The 20,047-nt window shown below is 42.6% G+C and overlaps 1 protein-coding gene across 1 annotated transcript; it reads left to right on the top strand.

Annotated features, from left to right (window-relative positions):
* Positions 1-10,598: 10,598 nt before the first annotated feature.
* LOC308635936 (polyunsaturated fatty acid lipoxygenase ALOX15-like) lies at positions 10,599-19,702 on the top strand. The gene is made up of 14 exons (XM_081270829.1): positions 10,599-10,850; positions 12,309-12,513; positions 12,816-12,897; positions 13,460-13,582; positions 13,735-13,838; positions 14,040-14,200; positions 14,836-14,979; positions 16,028-16,237; positions 17,548-17,634; positions 17,733-17,902; positions 18,072-18,193; positions 18,676-18,776; positions 18,911-19,078; positions 19,183-19,702. The coding sequence occupies exons 1-14, from the start codon at positions 10,716-10,718 to the stop codon at positions 19,360-19,362; spliced, it is 1,992 nt and encodes a 663-aa protein (XP_081126955.1). The 5' UTR covers positions 10,599-10,715; the 3' UTR covers positions 19,363-19,702.
* The last annotated feature ends 345 nt before the right edge of the window (positions 19,703-20,047 follow it).

Genomic DNA, 20,047 nt, shown 5'->3' with positions numbered 1-20,047 from the left:
AAATAAAGGAAAGTGTCCTGTGTTTATGGATCAGAACAATTGATTATTAAAATTAATTTACTGATTTGCTGATCCAAAAGGCAATCTCTATCAACATTCTAAAGTCATTTTTCACAGAAATGGATAAACAACCTTTAAATTCATATGAAACCACCAAAGATCTCAACTAGCCGAAGCAATCTTGAGTAAAAGAACAAAACTGAAGACATTACACAATCTGACTTCAAAATATCCTAAAGTGATCCTAATCAAAACAGCATGGTGTGGGCATAAAAACAGACTCACCAACCAATGAAACAGGATAGAAAGCCCAGTAATAAACCTGTACATTTATGGTCAATACTTTTAACAAAATTGCCAAAACAATTGGAAATGACAGGTTACTTGATAATGGCTGTTGAGAAAACTGATTATCCACATGGAGAAGATTGAAATTTAGACCCTTATCTTACATCCTGCACAAAAATCAATCCAATATGGATTAAACATTTAAATGTAAGAACTGAAAATTTAAAATTTCTGCAAGAAAATATAGGGTAAAATTTCCATAACATTGGTCTGAGCAAGGATTTTTGGAATATTACCTTCAGAAGTGGGATTGCTTGATCACATGATAATTCTATTTTTTTCTTTTTTTTAATATCTCTACTCCTTTTATACCAGATTCAAGACAACTTCGGTAATCTTAGATCAGTAATCTTAGATTACTTTGAGCTGACATTAATAAAATCTTTGCTCAGTCCATCTGTGCCTCTGCTAGGGCTGCCTTGTTGCAAAACTCTAAGAGTGAGCACTCTGATTTCTTCTGAAGTTATGTGACACGTTGGCCACTATGAATGGCAAGAGAAAGGGTCAAGAAATGGATAAACAATCTTTAAATTCATATTCTAGCGTCTTGTGGCTAGAAGCTGGAGTCTCAAGATCACCCTTTCATTTCTCCCTTGATTCACTTCAGCCAAAGGGCAAGTCATGTTATTCTGCAGCTTGCCCCTAGAGGGCTCTCTACCTAAACAATGGACACTAACTTGGTGGGACTGAATGCTGTTAAGTGTAGTGGGGTTGTTCAATGTCTCACTTCTAGAACAGGTGGATTATATTTTTCTTTTCACAGTTTGACTGAAAACCATACACAAATCCCCATTATTTACAAAGACAACAGGTACAACTTTTAATTATCAGAAAACAAAAACAAAGACAAAAATAAGAAAACAGAAATGATTATACTTAAGTTCTGTTTTTTTCTCTTAACATTTTTATGCCTTGTTTTTAAAAATAAGCTTTCTTCAAGGTTATAATATTTGTTTTATTTCAAAATGTTGTGCATTCTTGTTGTTGCCTCATTTTCTATGTCCTCAATTTTGGCTTCTTCTTATTTATGTGCTTTAATTGAATTTTTGTCTAGTTTTGAGGGGAAAAAGTGAATACTTAACCCATCTTGGCATTTGGCTGTAAAGAAAAGAAGTGAGCCTCAAAATACAATTGGTTGGGGCTGGGGATGTGGCTAGTGGTAGAGTGCTTACCTAGCATGTGCAAGGCCCTGGGTTCAATCCCCAGCACCACGTTAAAAAAAGATTGCTTTACTTTTTTAAACGTAACAAAAATTTTTATCCGCGTGCCTGTAATTCCAGTGGCTTGGGAGGCTGAGGCAAGAAGATCACAAATTGAAGGCTGCTTTCCCCCATTTGTTTATTATCATTATAATTTTTTTTTGTTTTAAATTTTTATTTTTTCGTTTTTTCTTTCTTTCTTTTCACTTTTTTTCTTTAGTCTTTTCATTTCTTTTCAATTTTCTTATTCCCCCTTTCTTGAATTCTACCTGCCTACACTCACTCTCTTTAGTGACTTCTTCCCTTCCCCTCTAATACCTCTCCTCCCAAGCATCAAATAAATTTATAAGAGTAAACAGTAACTCAGCAGTAAAACAGAACAAGAAATATCATGAGCATAAAAAAGCAAGGAAGAAAAGGAGTACAAACAATGAAGGACAGCCTAAATATTCAGGAGGACCTGGAGTCATCATAAAAATGGCCATATAAAGAACTCAAGGAACACCTTAGACAGATGGAAAGGAACCTTAAAGCTCACATTGAAAATGAATTACATAAACAGATAAAAGAAGAAGTTAAGCATCTTTATCAGGAGATAGAGATTATAAAAAAAAATTAAACAATAATTCTAGAAATGAAGGAAATGATAAACCAAATTAAAAACTCAATCGAGAGTATCACTAACAGAGTGGAGCAAGTAGAAGCCAGAACGTCAGATAATGAAGACAAAATATATCATCTTGAAAAGAGTCTAGCCAACTCAGATAGGCTGGTAAAAAAATCATAAGAAAAACATCCAAGAGATTTGGGATAACTTAAAAAAACCAAACTTACGAGTCATCGGGATAGAGGAAGGCACAGAGATTCATACCAAGGGTATGGGTAACTTGCTGAATGAAATAATCACAGAAAACTTTCCAGAAATAAAAAAGGAAACCGATATACAAATTGTAGATGCATAAAGGACACCGAGCACACAAAATCACAGTAGACCAATGCCAAGACACATTGTTATGAAGATATCCAATATACAGAACAAAGAGAAAATATTAAAAGCTACAGGAGAAAAGAGGCAGATTACATTTAGGGGTAAACAAATAAGGTTAACAACGGATTTTTCATCACAGACGCTGAAAGCGAGAAGATCCTGGAACAACATATTTCAAACACTGAAAGACAATGGATGCCAACCAAGAATTCTGGATCCAGCAAAATTAAGCTTCAGATACGACAATGAAATAAAAATCCTTCATGATGAACAAAAACTAAAAGAATTTGTAGCCAGAAAACAAGCATTGCAAAGCGTCTTGAGCAAAACTCTACACGAGGAAGAAATGAAAAACAATAACCAAAACCATCAGCAGGAAGTCCCTCGGTAAAGACAGAGGACGGGGGGAAAGCCAATCATGGAGAAACAAACTAAATTAGAAAAAAAAAAGATAAATAACCAAACATGGCAGGAAGTACAAACCATATATCAATAGTAACTCTGAATGTTAATGGCTTAAACTCTCCAATAAAGCGACATAGGCTGGTAACATGGATTAAAAAAACAAATCCAACAATATGCTGCCTCCAGGAGACACATCTGATTGGAAAAGACATACACAGGCTCAAGGTAAAAGGTTGGGAAAAAATATACCACACACACGGCCCTCGTAAGCAAGCAGGGGTGGCCATTCTCATATCGAATAAAATCGACTTCAAGACTAAGTTAATCAAAAGGGATAAGGAAGGACATTATATACTGTTAAAAGGAACCATTCACCAACAAGACATAACAATTATCAATATTTATGCACCAAATAATGGCGCTGCGACGTTCATAAAACAAACTCTCCTCAAGTTCAAGAACCAAATAGACCACAACACAATAATCATGGGTGACTTCAACACACCTCTCTCACCATTGGACAGATCCTCCAAACAAAAGTTAAATAAAGAAACTATTGACCTCAATATCACAATCAATAACCTAGACTTAACTGACATATATAGAATATATCAATCATCATCAAGTGGATATACTTTTTTCTCAGCAGCACATGGAACCTTCTCAAAAATAGATCATATATTATGCCATAGGGCAACCCTCAGTAAGTATAAAGGGGTAGAGATAATACCATGCACTTTATCAGATCATAATGGAATGAAACTGGAAATCAATGATAAAAGAAGGAAGGAAAAATCCTACATCACATGGACAATGAACAATACGTTACTGATGATCAATGGGTTACAGAAGACATAAAGGAGGAAATCAAAAAATTCTTAGAGATAAATGAAAATACAGACACAACATATCGGAATCTATGGGACACAATGAAAGCAGTTTTAAGAGGGAAATTCATCGCCTGGAGGTCATTCCTCAAAAAAAGGAAAAAACAACAAATAAATGAGCTCACACTTCATCTCAAAGCCCTAGAAAAGGAAGAGCAAACCAACAGCAAATGTAGCAGAAGGCAAGAATTCATTAAAATCAGAGCAGAAATCAATGAAATTGAAACAAAAGAAACTATTGAAAAAATTAACAAAACAAAAAGTTGGTTCTTTGAAAAAATAAATAAGATCGACAGACCCCTAGCCATACTAATGAAGAGAAGAAGAGAGAGAACTCAAATTACTAACATACAGGATGAAAAAGGCAATATTACAACAGACACTTCAGAAATACAGAAGACAATTCGAAATTATTTTGAAAACCTATATTCCAATAAAATAGAAGATAGTGAAGACATCGATAAATTCCTTAAGTCATATGATTTGCCCACACTGAGTCAGGAGGATACTCACAACATAAACAGACCAATATCAATAGATGAAATAGAAGAAGCAATCAAAAGACTTCCAATCAAAAAAGCCCAGGACCGGATGGGTATACAGCGGAGTTTTACAAAACCTTTAAAGAAGAATTAATACCAATACTTTTCAAGTTATTTCAGGAAATAGAAAAAGAGGGAGCTCTTCCAAATTCATTCTATGAGGCCAACATCACCCTGATTCCGAAACCAGACAAAGACACCTCAAAGAAAGAAAACTACAGACCAATATCTCTAATGAACCTAGATGCAAAAATCCTCAATAAAATTCTGGCAAATCGGATACAAAGGCACATCAAAAAAATTGTGCACCATGATCAAGTAGGATTCATCCCTGGGATGCAAGGATGGTTCAATATATGGAAATCAATAAATGTTATTCACCACATCAATAGACTTAAAAATAAGAACCATATGATCATCTCGATAGACGCAGAAAAAGCATTTGACAAAGTACAGCATCCCTTTATGTTCAAAACATTAGAAAAACTAGGGATAACAGGAACTTACCTCGACATTGTAAAAGCAATCTATGCTAAGCCTCAGGCTAGCATCATTCTGAATGGAGAAAAATTGAAGGCATTCCCTCTAAAATCTGGAACAAGACAGGGATGCTCCCTATCACCACTTCTATTCAATATAGTTCTTGAAACACTGGCCAGAGCAATTAGACAGACGAAAGAAATTAAAGGCATAAAAATAGGAAAAGAAGAACTTGAATTATCACTATTTGCAGATGACATGATTCTATACCTAGAAGACCCAAAAGGGTCTACAAAAAACTACTAGAACTAATAAATGAATTCAGAAAAGTGGCAGGATATAAAATCAACACACATAAATCAAAGGTATTTCTGTATATCAGCGACAAAACTTCTGAAACGGAAATGAGGAAAAACACTCCATTCAAAATATCCTCAAAAAAAAAAAAAATAAAATAAAATACTTGGGAATCAACCTAACAAAAGAGGTGAAAGACCTATACAATGAAAACTACAGAACCCTAAAGAGAGAAATAGAAAAGGATCTTAGAAGATGGAAAAATATACCTTGTTCATGGATAGGCAGAACTAACATCATCAAAATGGCGATATTACCAAAAGTTCTCTATAGGTTTAATGCAATGCCAATCAAAATCCCAATGGCATTTCTTGTAGAAATAGATAAAGCAATCATGAAATTCATATGGAAAAATAAAAGACCCAGAATAGCAAAAACAATGCTAAGCAGGAAGTATGAATCAGTTGGTATAGCGATACCAGATTTCAAACTATATTACAGAGCAATAGTAATAAAAACAGCATGGTACTGGTACCAGAACAGGCGGGTGGACCAATGGTACAGAATAGAGGACACAGAGACTAATCCACAAAGCTACAACTATCTTATATTTGATAAAGGAGCTAAAAACATGCAATGTAGAAAGGATAGCATCTTCAACAAATGGTGTTGGGAAAACTGGAAATCCGTATGCAACAAAATGAAACTGAATCCCCTCCTCTCGCCATGCACAAAAGTCAACTCAAAGTGGATCAAGGAGCTAGATATCAAATCAGAGACTCTCCATCTGATAGAAGAAAAAGTTGGCTCTGATCTACAGATTGTGGGGTCGGGCTCAAAATTCCTTAATAGGACACCCATAGCACAAGAGTTAATAACAAGAATCAACAAATGGGACTTTCTTAAACTGAAAAGTTTTTTTCTCAGCAAGAGAAACAATAAGAGAGGTAAATAGGGAGCCTACATCCTGGGAACAAATTTTTACTCCTCACACTTCAGATAGAGCCCTAATATCCAGAGTATACAAAGAACTAAAAAAATTAGACAATAAGAAAGCAAATAACCCAATCAACAAATGGGCCAAGCACATGAACAAACACTTCACAGAGGAGGACATACAATCAATCAACAAGTACATGAAAAAATGCTCACCATCTCTAGCAGTCAAGGAAATGCAAATCAAAACCACCCTAAGATACCACCTCACCCCAGTAAGATTGGCAGCCATGATGAAGTCAAACAACAATGAGTGCTGGTGAGGATGTGGGGAAAAGGGTACTCTTGTACACTGCTGGTGGGACTGCAAACGGGTGCGGCCAATTTGGAAAGCAGTATGGAGATTCCTGGGAAAGCTGGGAATGGAACCACCATTTGACCCAGCTATTGCCCTTCTCAGACTATTTCCTGAAGACCTTAAAAGAGCACACTACAGGGATACTGCCACATCGATGTTCATAGCAGCACAATTCACAATTGCTAGACTGTGGAATCAACCCAGATGCCCTTCAATAGATGAATGGATTAAAAAATGTGGCATTTATGCACCATGGAGTATTACGCAGCACTAAAAATGACAAAATCACGGAATTTGCAGGGAAATGGATGGCACTAGAGCAGATTATGCTTAGTGAAGCTAGCCAATCCCTAAAAAACAAATACCAAATGTCTTCTTTGATGTAATGAGAGCAACTAAGAACAGAACAGGGAGGAAGAGCAATTAAGTCAGGGCTAAGTTCTTACTATGTCAAGAGAATCACAGTGGTTCCATCTCCTTTGCCCATTTAATGGTTTCAGGCTTGACACTCAGTTTTGAGAAAAGAGATAAGGGGAATGTGATGTTTTCAGATTCAAAATGGAGTCATTTATGTCAAACCCTAACCAAAGAGAGTCAGGAAAAAGAGACTCTGGAACTGCAACTTTCTTGCTGAGGCCATTAAAAAAAATGTCTGTCTAGTAGTAGCCTATTCAGTCTTGGACTGATACTACTTTTTTTTAAAATTAATTTTTGTAGCCTAGGATTATTATTTCAAAAAGCTTATGTAATCCTCCTCATTTGCCTTTAAAAACCTTTGTCTCCCACCCTCCTTCTCTTTCTTTCTTTGTGGTAACTGAGCACAGGGGCTATAGCCTCAGCACTTTTAATTTATTTTTTGAGACAGGGTCTTGCTAAATTGCCCAGTCTGGCCTCCAAATTGTGGTCCTCCTCCCTCAGCCTCCCGAGTCTCTGGGATTACAGTCTTTGTCTTTCTATGCCCACCTGGCTATGAGTTGCTATGACTTGCATATCCAGGATTCAGGAACAGTCCCCTACTGTTCCTGAATCAACACTGTGTTTTGGAGAGCTGTTTTTTTTTGTTTGTTTGTTTGTTGTGGCTCATTTTGGATTGATGGGAAACAGCTGGATGGTTTCTGAGAAAACTTTCTCGGCTCTTAAAAAGAAAGCACAAAATGGTCCCTCTTTTCCCACTAGATATTGTGTCTATATGGGATTATTGGAACGATAGCATAATTAAAGAGGTAAACTATTGAGGAACTAACTGATGAAGAATGACAGAATGGAAAGATCAGGGTAAACCCAAAAGAAAGCCCCCTAAAATACCTTGGGTTGCTTGGTGATATTGTTGAACCAGTGACCCAAACAACCCTACAGCCAACCTACCTTATGAACTTCTTATTTCCTAATTTTTCCCAATTGTTTGAATCATTTTGAATTTTTATGTTAGTTGCAATCAAAAGTATTCTGACACACGTATCTATTTTTTTTAAATATTTATTTTTTAGTTGTAGTGGGACACAAAGGTATTGTATCTTTTAAAAATTTTTTTAATATTTATTTTTTAGTTGTAGTTGGACACAATACCTTTATTTATTTATTTTTATGTGGTGCTGAGGATCGAACCCAGGGCCTTGAACATGCTAGGTGAGTGCTCTCCCGCTGAGCTACAACCCCAGCCCCTGTACCTTTTTTTAAAATTTATTTTTCTGTGGTGCTGAGGATTGAACCCAGGGCCTCACACATGCTAGGCTAGTGTTCTATCGCTGAATCACAACCCCAGCCCCACATATCTATTTTAATGAACCCTATTTATTGTTTTGTTTTTGCTACTCAAAATATAACAATGTGCCTAGTGGGAGCCCTTATAATTGGACATTAAGACCTCTTAATACTGTCTGTGACTTTTTTGAGAGAACCCTTACCTTTTAACCACAGCAGTATGTTCTGGGCTTATTCTATGTTGTTTAGACCTGCCAAAAGATGTGGGATCAGCTATCCTCCAAGGGTCCAAGTTTCTTTTAGTGGAGAATAATATTGTAGAACAAAATCAGGGCTTTAAGAAGCTGATGTAGGTGGGCTGGGGTGGTGGCTCAGTGGTAGAGCATTTGCCTAGCATGTGTGAGGCACTGGGTTCGATTCTCAGCACCATATATAAATAAATGAATAAAATAAAGGTTCATCAATGTCTAAAAATATTAAAAAAGAGAGAAGCTGATGTAGGTAAAAAAAAAAAAGGACTATCATGTCTTTTTGGACCCTGTTAGTAGTGATAGAGTTGGAAAGGTTAATTTTCCTTATATAAATAGTTGCTACAAGTAAATAAGAAAAAGACCAAAACCCAATAGAAAAATGAAATAGCCAGTTCACAAAAAAGGAAACATAAATAGCTCCTATAATATGAAAAGATGCTCAACTGTAGCCATCATAAAAATGCAAATTAAATTAAAATGGGGGTGCAATTTTTACCTATCAATAGGAGTGGTTATTATCACACCATTGACACAGGCATTCTCATATCTTGACTACTGGTGGAAGAATAAATTTGTGCAACTTTCTATGGCAGGAAATTTATCAATTTCTGCCAAATTTACACTTGCTTTTGGCTTATAAATTCTATTTCTAGGATTTTGTATTACAGATATGGTTACACAAAAGAAATGATGTATGCACCATATTTATTCCTTTCAACAACAACAAAAGTTACAAAAGATTGTTGATAACTTAAAGTCTACCAATAAGGGACTGGCAGAGTGTATACGGCAAAACTGTAGCTACCTTCACAAATAACAAGGAAGTTTTTAATGTTTTAATGCTAATATGAAATGATTTCCTGATTTATGTTGCACTATGGAAAAAACAAGATGCAGAACAGTGTATAAAATGTGCAACCATGTGCAGGAAAAGAACAAAAATTATAGGTATACATTTGCTTGGGAATGTGCACAGAAGACACTAGCAACAGTGTGAACAGGGTGGATTGGAACTAGCAGAGAGGACGGACCTAGTGAATATCACTTTGTACATTCTGAATTTTGAATCATGTGAATGTACTTTTGCCAAAAAGTAAATGAATCAGAAAATATGCGTTACCAACATATTTCCATCAACTTCTTTAGTGTTACTAGGTGTGCAGTATTCCATGGCATGGTGGCACCAGTTTATTTTAATATTTGTGTGTTATTTACATTGCCTAATAATTATTTGATTACCTTATGTCCCCAAAAGGAAGAATTTATTTGTAATTGATTTTTTACAGCTCAGTGTGTTTCAGAAAATGCTCACTGACATCCTCAACCCCAGACAGTGTGCTAATGCCAGGGGAGACAAAATTGAATTGTATGGAGAATGTGGTTCTTGCCTAAGAGGAGCTCACATTAGTGGGAGATTATAGATATATAAATTACCACTATGCATTATGAAGTGTGCAATAATAGGAATATGTACAAGAGGGAAAGTCATAGAGGGAAAGTTGATTTGCTCTGGCTCAGTGAGAGGGGTAGAATTGCCAGGGAAGACTTTGCTGAAAAACTGGAGTTTAATCAGAGTTTGGAGGGATACACAGAATGTTCTAGGAGTAGGTTCTTGGAGAGAAGAGCATGGGGCATTCTGAGGAACACATGGCCTCAGTCCAATATGGAGGACCAGGCAATGAGGAAGGAATGCTGTGGGATGAGGAGAAGGAGGGCAGATGGGGATAACATGGGTGTTGAATATCAAGAAGGTTCATATCTGCAGGTAACAAGGAAGGCAGACGCTTTTAAGATCCAAAGTAATGAGCACAAAGAAAGCAAAGTGTACAAAAATTGATAGAATCCTTCAAATGCTGCGGAAGACCTTGTCTCCTCGCCCACTACCTCTCCACTGCAACCTTAAGCGCGTCCTATGGCCTGGGAGAAGCAATTTGCAAGGAGTTCGTGTTTGTTTAGGTGGAGGAGGACTTCCCAGTCGTCCGGATTTGCCCCAAAGTCCGCCCTAGGCTCACTCTTCTCACTGGGTTTTCCCGGATTAGGTGTTGATTCCTTCTTGTAGGCTTTCTGCTCAAATCCTCTTCTGCTTCCTCCTACCATCAACATAATGGTTTGTACGCCCTGCCCCCAATAGGGCCCCGCCTTTTGGGGACTGGGGCTGAGCTCTAGTCTGATAGAACTGGGGGCCCCTGATCATATTCTGGCGAGGTCGGCTGGAGAAGTGTCACTGACGACCCGACTTCCGAGAGGGCGGGGTCTCGGGCTCTGTTATTTAATGCTTCCACCCTTCTTCGTTCTCAGAACCCGTTAAGCGGCTTTGAGCAAGATGGGTGTCTATCGCGTCCGCGTGTCCACTGGTACCTCTCTCTACGCGGGCTCCGCTAACCAGGTGCAACTGTGGTTGGTCGGCCAGCACGGGGAGGCGGCGCTCTGCGTGCTGCTAAGGCCAGCCAGAGACCAGGTGCGCTGCAGGGAGTCGGGTGGGTGGGCTGCGCCCTTGGCCTGAGATGTGTCAAGTCCCGGTGACGAGGCGCGTCCCAGCCCGCCTTCTCTTTATCCGAGCTGAGCGTGTGAGCCTACGGCTCCAGGGAGTCTGCCGCGTGCAGCGCCCTAGAGGGTTTCTTAGAGGGTTTCAATAACTGTCCTCGCTCCTGGCTTCCTTGGAATTGACTTGGCTCCCCCGCACCCCTCATTCCACAGAGTTCTATTGTCACCAAACACTGCGGTCACCGGAGCAGCCGTCTATCCTGTTTTCCTGTTTTTAAAAGCTGCTCTCTCAAATTTTCTCTACTGGTGCTAGATCTCTGATCTTGGGGACTTGGGATGGGGGAAGGGTGGGAGAAAGGAGGCAAGACCTGTGAACTCTCAATTTCCCGACATTTACTCGGTGTTCTTGCCGTTTCTGTTACTTTTTTTCACCTGCTGACTCCCAAATTCCCATCATCCATCCATCTGTCTCCCAGCCTTTCAAATCCGAACGCTTGTCCCAAGGATGTTTCAGTGGAATGTGTAGAAAGGAGATGTCCCCCTTTCCCACTATTAACCCTCCCCTGTCTTTTGTCTCTTGGGCATCTCCCCCATCGCTGTTCTGATAACCGCCTCACCCTGATCACCAGTATCCCCTTAACCTTGTGTTACCTTCACCTTCTTAGCTGGCTTCCCCACCTCTGTTTCTAACCCTTCTGAAGCCAGTCAATTTCTGCCCCCAGTATATTCCCCACCTTAAAACAAAATTCCCCTGCTGAAAACATTTAATGGCTCCCGCTTGTTTTCAGGACCAAATCCAAAACATTGGCTTAACTTTTAAGACTCACCATCGGATCTTGCGCGTCTGGCGCTCTGTGCTCCAGTTCCACGGAGCTGGAGCCTTTCTCCGCCTGCTGTCTCCGTGGACTCTAGCTGGAACGCCTTTTCCTTTCCTTTGCTTCGCTCTCACTCCTAGCTGCCTAAGCCCTGTCCACCTCCAGGCTTCCGCTTGGATAGAATGTCTTCTGGGAAACCTGCCTCCAGGAGGGGCGGGGTGCCTGGCCGCCCTCAGCCTTGGCTGGGGTCTCACCGCTGTAACTGCTGGATCGAGCTCCTCTGCCAGTGTGCTCTCCAGCCTGCAGCGCAGGGTTCCCAGTGCCTGATCCTTGCCAGCGCTTGACCCAATCGATGAAATAGGGAGGAAATTAGTAAGGAAAGAGAGCACCTTTCCATCTCCCGTCCTTTACCTTCTCACTGTGGGTTGAGTTATTTAGCATCTCGGAATAGGGTCTTGGGGGCCCCTGCTCAATGTGGACTCCCTTTATCTCGCTCCCCTTTCCCTGAAGTCCGGGGAAAGCAGTCCAGGGAAAGCAAGACCCAGCCCAAGTACACCATCCTGTGGGTCCCACTGATTCTGAACCTCTCAGCATGGATGCTGAATTGTCGCCTACAGGAACAGGAGTTCAAGGTGGAAGTCTCAGAGTACTTGGGGTCCCTGCTGTTTGTGAAAGTGCGCAAAAGGCACCTCATTAAGGATGACAACTGGTTCTGCAACTGGATCTCTGTGCAGGGCCCTGGAGGTGGAGGGCCTGAGTACAGGTTCCCTTGTTACCGTTGGGTGCAGGGCAACCACATCTTGAGCCTTGCTGAGGGCACTGGTAAGCACCAGGGACAAGTGTGTGAGAAGGCACAAGAGAGGCTGAAGGTCTGTGTGTGTGTGTGTGTGTGTGTGTGTGTGTGTGAGTGCGTGCGCGCGCGCGCGCTTGTGCACACAGATGTGGAAGCTAGAACCTGGAGGGCAGGAGTTGTTTGGGAATTGTCAAAACAGAAGGCTACTGGCACAGGTGTCAAGGAGACAGGAGAGGGACATGAAGCTGTAGGGGCCAGCTAGAAGGACCAAGAAGATAGGGATAGGGTCAGGCCCTCAGTGAAGTCATACCATGCCCTCCTTTACTTTCAGGCTGCACAGTTGTTGAAGACTCTCAAGGACTTTTCAAGAAGCACAGGGAAGAGGAACTGGAAGAGAGAAGGAAGTTGTACAAGTTAGTCAGTCCCCTGTAGGGCATGATGTAACATGTGGGGCATGTTGCATTAGAAAAGAGGAAACCTAACTTGCTGGCTGCTAACTGATTCCTGGTCCTGGGGCCATACATGGCTAGGATGGTGCCTGGCAATCAGCCGTGGGTTGTGACAAAAAATCGGACCGCCTCTAGGATAGGCTCAGAACCCTTCTGCCCTGGTGGACAGCTCGTGTCACCCGTTATCATATACCCTGTAGGATGGGTATACACATGAACTCTCCCCACCCTGCTGACCTTTATCCTGATTGGCTCCTGTACATTATATTAGCTGTGTGTGTTTTCTCAATAAACCAGCTCCTGCTTTGATTGGTCTCCCTGATGCATCTATCTGATTGTCCTCTGGCGAGGGACCCTCTCCTTTCTTGGCTTGTCCAGTCGGGGCGAGCTCTCCCCATCTCTCCCGCAGGTTGTAGGTTGGGAGGGAATGAGGGCTAAAAACCCCAACAGTCGCCCATCCCCTGACTCATGATGAGTGGTTTATTCTCTGGAATACCAATGCCTGATTTTATTTCTGCCCCCGCAGGTGGGGTAACTGGAAGGCTGGCTTAGTCTTGAATGTGGCTGGGACTAGTTTATCTGACCTCCCTGAAGATGAGCGATTTCTGGAAAACAAGAGAGTTGACTTTGAAGCTTCACTGGCCGTAGGGTGAGACCAAGGGGGTCCTGGTGAGAATCTTGATCTAGTGGAGGCCAATAGGCCTATGTACTGCCCTGGACTGACCAGTCCAAGATAGGTGCCTGTGGCTGTAGTGTTTTCGTCTACGAATAAGTGTCTGTTTGCCCTATTCTTCTCTGAAGGCTGGCTGACCTGGCTGTCAAAAGATCTGTGAATATTCTGAGTAACTGGAATGATGTGGATGACTATAACCGGATTTTTTGGTGCGGCTACAGCAAGCTGGCTGGTTAGTTCCACCTACCCCAGTACTTCTCCCTGGACCTTTTATCACCTAGATCCCACCCAGTCTGGGTTAATGAAAGAATCAGGGTTGGGAGACCAGAGGTTTAGATCCCCTGATAAGCTGGGGTCAAATGAGGATGGTTTGGTGAGGGTCAGGAGGACCAGGAGCTCAGGTCTCATAGCATGCTCTACTGCCATTCCCCAGAGCGAGTGCGGCAGTCCTGGAAGGAGGATGCCTTCTTTGGGTATCAGTTTCTCAATGGCGCCAACCCCATGCTGCTGAGGTGCTCCATTCAGCTTCCTGAACGCCTAGTGTTTCCTCCAGGGATGGAGGAACTGCAGGCTCAGTTGCAGAAGGAGCTCAAGGTATGAACCCTAAGGAGATGGAACAGTGAAATGGGAGTGGTGTTAGCATCAACTGTGCTGCAGTAGGGTTCACCATGGGCCTGGCTTATGGCTGATTGGCAAGAAGGACTCTTACAGAAATCCTGAGCAATCCTGAGAAGTACAGCTCCCCATGGCTTTTCTTCCCACATGAGAGTGGTGCAATTGTGAAGGGTGGGGTGTATGAGGTGGGATGGTTGATAGACTGAGTCAAAATGAGGAAATGGGACTGAGCCTTGGTGCTATGGATTCAAGGAGTGTGCAGAACAATTAGGGCCAGAGGATTATTAATCTGGGACAATTGATAGAGAAAATTCATAGGATTACAGGGTCAGGCAGACTTAGATTTGAATCCTGGCTCTTCTATTTGTAAGCTGTGTGAACTCAGACAAAACACCCAACTTCTCTGATTATCTATTTCATTTTCTGTAAAACTGGGAATGATTCAAGTAGAATATATACGAATTTCATGAGATAATATGCACATAATCCACTACTGGTACAAAGTAGGTGATGAAGACAAGTCAGTTTCCTTCTCTTTCTTCTCCATTTGGGGAATCAGCGTGAGAAGAAGACACCTTATGCTGAGAGAAGCCCTTGCCCTCTCCCCCACCCAGGAAGGCACCTTGTTTGAAGCTGATGTTTACCTACTTGATGGGATCAAGGCCAATGTCATCTGTAATCACCAACAGCACCTGGCTGCCCCTCTGGTCATGCTGAAGCTGCAGCCTGATGGGCAACTCTTACCCATGGCCATTCAGGTGAGAGGACTTGGGATTTCTGCTCCTTGTTGGTTGGCCGTCTCAAATCAGCCCCTCATTTAAGTTCACTGAGGACCCACTCTCTGAGATACTGGAGGAGTCATTAAAGGAAGCAATGGATGAAGTCTTTGATTTTAAAGGTTTTGCAGCCTCATTGGAAATATAGACAATACTAAAGTCAGAGACAGTCTGAAAGGAATCCCTGCAAGAGGGCCAGGACTTAGACAAATGGGAGGAGAGGAAGGACCTTTCCCCAGGGGCAAGATGTGTTGGGCAGAGAGGCCGAGGTAGAGAAGTCAGGAGATTCTCTGTGATTGGAGTGGGCGAATAATATGAGGTGAGAGGATAAAACCTAAGCCAAGCTAAGGAGTAGGGATAAGGGAAGCTGGGGATGGCTGTTGTGAAAGATGTTGTGGGCACACTAGAGGGGAAGTTGTGTTTAGTGCCAGGTTTGGGGTCTCAGGCTATAGCTCTGGGAGGTGAAGGACTCCCCTGGGGATAGAGACGGGGAGGAAAGATGGATAGGAGTGCAGAGGGAGATTCAACTGGATTCCAAAAGAGAGAAAAAGGGGGTGTCAGTCCATACCAGTAAAGAAGAAAAAAATGCCTGGGTAGGGTTTTGACTTGTCAATTTTGAGGCAATGGGGAAACATTCAAATTGTCTAGCAGGCAGCTGAGAACTGGAGACTCAGTCCTCTGTGCAGAGGTGATGTAGGAAGATCAGAGAGAGGCTGAGGTTTCTGAACAAGACTGTGGGATGAAGGGTTTGATTCCTGTCCACATTGTGGGAACTGAAAGGGGAAGTGGAGGCTGGAGAAGGCTCGGTTTCTGCTGAAGACTGAGCACATTGAGGCTTGTCCAAAATCAATGCACTGCTCTGAATGGATAAGAGAAGGGTGGTGGGGGGAGAAATGGTAGCTGGAGTGGGAAGATGGAGAAAGACAGACAAATGTGGAGGAGGAAGGGACAGGTAACATGCAAGAGAGGGGAAATGGTTGGGCACCTGACACTCAGCCCCTCTTCCAACTTTTCCTTGTCTTTGCTTCAGCTCCAACTGCCAAAGATCGGATCTATTCCGCCACCCCTTTTCCTGCCCACGGATCCGCCAGTGGTCTGGCTCTTGGCCAAATGCTGGGTCCGTAGCTCTGAATTCCAGCTTCATGAGCTGCAGTCTCATCTTCTGAGAGGACACTTGATGGCTGAGGTCTTTGCTGTGGCCACCATGAGGTGCCTTCCATCAGTACATCCTGTCTTCAAGGTAATACCTTATTCCCAACTCGACTCTCTTGCCTGCTTCTCTTTCCACCTCACTGCACATTCTCACCTGACATCTCAGTGCTTTGTGAGAACCAGCAATGGAAAATAAGAGAGCTAGGGAGTGGGAGAGGGCCTGTCCTGCATTTTCAATTGCTTTTGTCACCTCCCCAAGGGGTCGAACATGTTTCCTGGGGAGAGGAGTAAAAAATATTACTGTTTTTTTTAAAATCTATAAAGCACAGATATTCATACGTGCAGGCTAATGACTAAAGATTCCATCCATAGGGGACCATGCAAATAACATAAAAGACTTTCACATAAAAGATTTGAAAAGTTCTAAAATAGTAACATAGGCCAGTTAAAGGGGCTCAAGCCAGCAATTAGGGTAACACATTCACTCATTCAAAATGGTTATTGGGTGCAAGAATCATTCTAGATGCCAGTGGTAACATCTGGATCAGACAATGTCCTGATCTTTTGGGATTTTCATCTCCAATGAGGGCAGACTATAAAGATTGTGTTGCAATATAGGGGTTGTGACAAGTACGACAGAGGGAATCAGAACAGGGTGGTGTGATGGTGAGTTTAGATTGGATGTCAGGAAAGGTTCCCTCAAGGAGGTGACATAAAGGGTGAGAAAACAAGAAGCCAGCCAATGAAATGGTCAAGGGCCCTCGGTGTTCCAGGATAGTGGGACAGCCTGTGCAGGGACCCTGACATAGAATGACCTTGACTTGTCTGAAGAACAGAAAGAAGGGGAGTGTGGTGGACAAGGGGAGAGGGAATCAGAAGGTTCTGGAGGCAGGTGTAGGTCTCACCAGACCTTCTCGAAGGGGACTGTTACTCCCCTCAAGGGTGTGTGTGACAATCAGTGTGTGTGTGTGTGTGTGTGTGTGTGAAAAATATTATCTTCATGTATAAAGCATAGATATTATAGCACAGAAACACAGTCTGTTTGTAGCATTGACATTTCTTGGATGAATGTGAGATTAGGAAAAAATGTCTCAAAAATATTCTTATGGGGGTTTTAATAAAAAATTTTGAAGAATATTCACCTAGACTTATGAAAAGAATATGAGAAGAAAAGGAGAGTGATTTCTTTCAGTTATCAAAAAGCACTAAGCCAGTGGTTTGTGGAAGGAATTAGGCAGTGCAGATTAGTAGCAAACTCTTGGTGTTGAGGGGCCACTGAGCCCCAGGTCTGTGCTTTTCCTGAAGACCTGTTCTTTCCTCCCCTTTCCATGCTGGTTTCTGCAGGGTCCTGCTACAGATCTCTTTTGACTTTGCCCTTGCCTGCTTTTCTTCTTTTAGCTTATAGTTCCTCACCTGCGATACACCATGGAAATTAACCTTCGGGCCAGGAATGGGCTGGTCTCAGACTGTGGAATTTTTGACCAGGTATGGGGAAAGAAGCGGGGATTCGGATTCTGGGTTCACTCGCCTTGCTGGCTCTAGCTTCAGACAGCTTGACTTGCCTGTCTCTCCTCAATCCTCAGGTGGTGAGCGTAGGTGGGGGAGGCCATCTGGATCTGCTGAGGCGTGCTGGAGGTCTTCTGACCTATAGCTCATTATGTCCCCCTGACGACTTAGCTGACCGGGGGCTCCTGGAAGTCAAGTCTTCCTACTATGCTCAAGATGCACTGCGGCTCTGGGAAATCATCCGTCGGTAAGGCAAGCAGGGAGGCAGGGCAGGTGGGATGAGGGTGAGGGTGGAGAAGAAGGCTGGGAGAACAGGAGGGCTGTGTCTTGGTTGTGGAGCTGCATGCCCTGAACTGGCCATGTGAACAAGGAGCTGAGAGCTTCAGCTCTTCTTGCCCTGACCTCTTGTCTGGCAGGTATGTGGAAGGAATTATGGATCTGTACTATAAGACAGATGTGGCTGTGAGAGATGACCCTGAGCTGCAGAACTGGTGTCGAGAGATCACTGAAATTGGGCTGCTAGGGGCCCAGGACCGAGGTAATCAGAGTTCCTGTCCTCAGAACTAAGACAAAAGTTCTAAGAGACCTCTCCAGAATCCTCTCTTCTTATGTAGAATCTTCCAGAAGCATTTCCAACCCATATAAAATCCAAAAGCCTCCTAGACACAGTAGGAGTAGTGCTAAAAAATGTTTATCAACTGGCTCTCCAGAAAAAAGAGCCCTGCCTGGTAGCATTTGCCCATTTCTGTGACATAAATATCCTCACTGTGGCTACCAGCATGCTGAACAGTTGAGAAGTTGACATCTTTGTGAGCCAGCCCCAGCACCCGACTGATTGGGATCCTCCCAGCAGAGGTCCTCCATCCCCTGCCCCGCACCAGCTCTCAGGTCAATTTCCACAGGTCACTGAGAGTTGCTGGCATCCCTCTTTACTACCCTTTTCTCCTCTCTTTGCCTTATCTCTCTCAGTTCTGCTCCTATGCCTGACCCCACAACTTTAACTCTCCCCACTTCTTGTAGGGTTTCCCACCTCTCTCCAGTCTCGGGCCCAGGCTTGCCACTTTGTCACCATGTGCATCTTCACCTGCACTGGGCAGCACTCTTCCATTCACCTGGGCCAGGTACTTAACCTTGACTGTTAACCTGGACAACCCGGAATTTGTGGCCTTCAGTGGGGGGAGGGAGCTGAATACAGGTGAGCCAAAGGGTTTTCATGCTTAGCAGGCCTTGATTCTAGATTCCTGCTCCTATTTAGTTGGATTGGTTCTCTTGGATCCCTAATGCACCCTGCACCATGAGGCTGCCCCCACCAACTACCAAGGATGCCACTATGGAGACAGTGATGGCCACACTGCCCACTGTTAATCAGGCTACTCTCCAGATGTCCATCATTTGGCAACTTGGCAGACGCCAGCCCATTATGGTGAGAACCAGATGCCCTGAGGGCCTGGGGAAGGAGGCAAAGGGGGAGGTGTAGTGCCCTGAACGGGGCTCATAGGTTCTAAGCTGTTTTCCTCTCCATCCCAGGTGCCTCTAGGCCAGCATGAGGAGGAGTATTTTTCAACTCCTGGGCCCAAGGCTGTGCTGAAGAGGTTCAGGGAGGAGCTGGCTGTCCTGGACAAGGAAATTGAGGTCCGGAATGAAAACCTAAACATACCCTATGAGTACCTTCGACCCAGCCTGGTGGAAAATAGTGTGGCCATATGAGTGTCCCAAGCTTTTGGTTGTTTTAGCTCTCCTCCGCCCAAACCACAGCCACCCTTCCCAAATGTAACCTTTCCCTTGTCTCTGCCCCTTGGAACACATTTCATTTTAGATGTGTCATCTAGGTGCCTCTATTCTTTCCTCTTTTCCTCCCTCCCTCTCTTCTTTGCTTACCATTCAGATCTCCTCTAGGGCCAATAATAGCCACCTTTTACAAACTATTTCAAGAATATGATAGAGTGATAGCATATATTGCACGACACCTTTTATGAATTGAATTTGATTTTGAACCTAAATTTTAATAACAGCAAAAGATGTTTTACACTAGTGATAGAAAAGAGCTTACACCCAGCTATTTTAAATAAAGTATTGCCAAAAGAATATAAAGCATCAAAAATGTTTTTTCTTTCTTTTTTTTTTTTACTGGATAGGATTTAGCATGTGTCCTGAAGCCAGACACATACTATAATGCAAACCATTAACACAGAGATTCTAAAAAAAAAATGTCGACACTCAGGATTTTCATTTTATGACTCACTTAGAAAATGATAAGTGAAGGTAAGCTGGTCAAATTTAAGAAGATGCTCTGGAGAAGTTTAGTCTCAGGTTTCAGCCTGAGGGATTCATCTCTCTAACCTATTTGCAGTTTATCAGTTGGAAAGTTCAAAATTAACATACTTCACAGGAA

The sequence above is a fragment of the Spermophilus citellus genome, assembly GCF_964194105.1.
Source record: "Spermophilus citellus genome assembly, chromosome: 17".
NCBI lineage: Eukaryota > Metazoa > Chordata > Mammalia > Rodentia > Sciuridae > Spermophilus > Spermophilus citellus.
The sequence above is the reverse complement of the archived record's forward strand: the minus strand, read 5'-3'. Positions and strand labels throughout refer to the sequence as shown.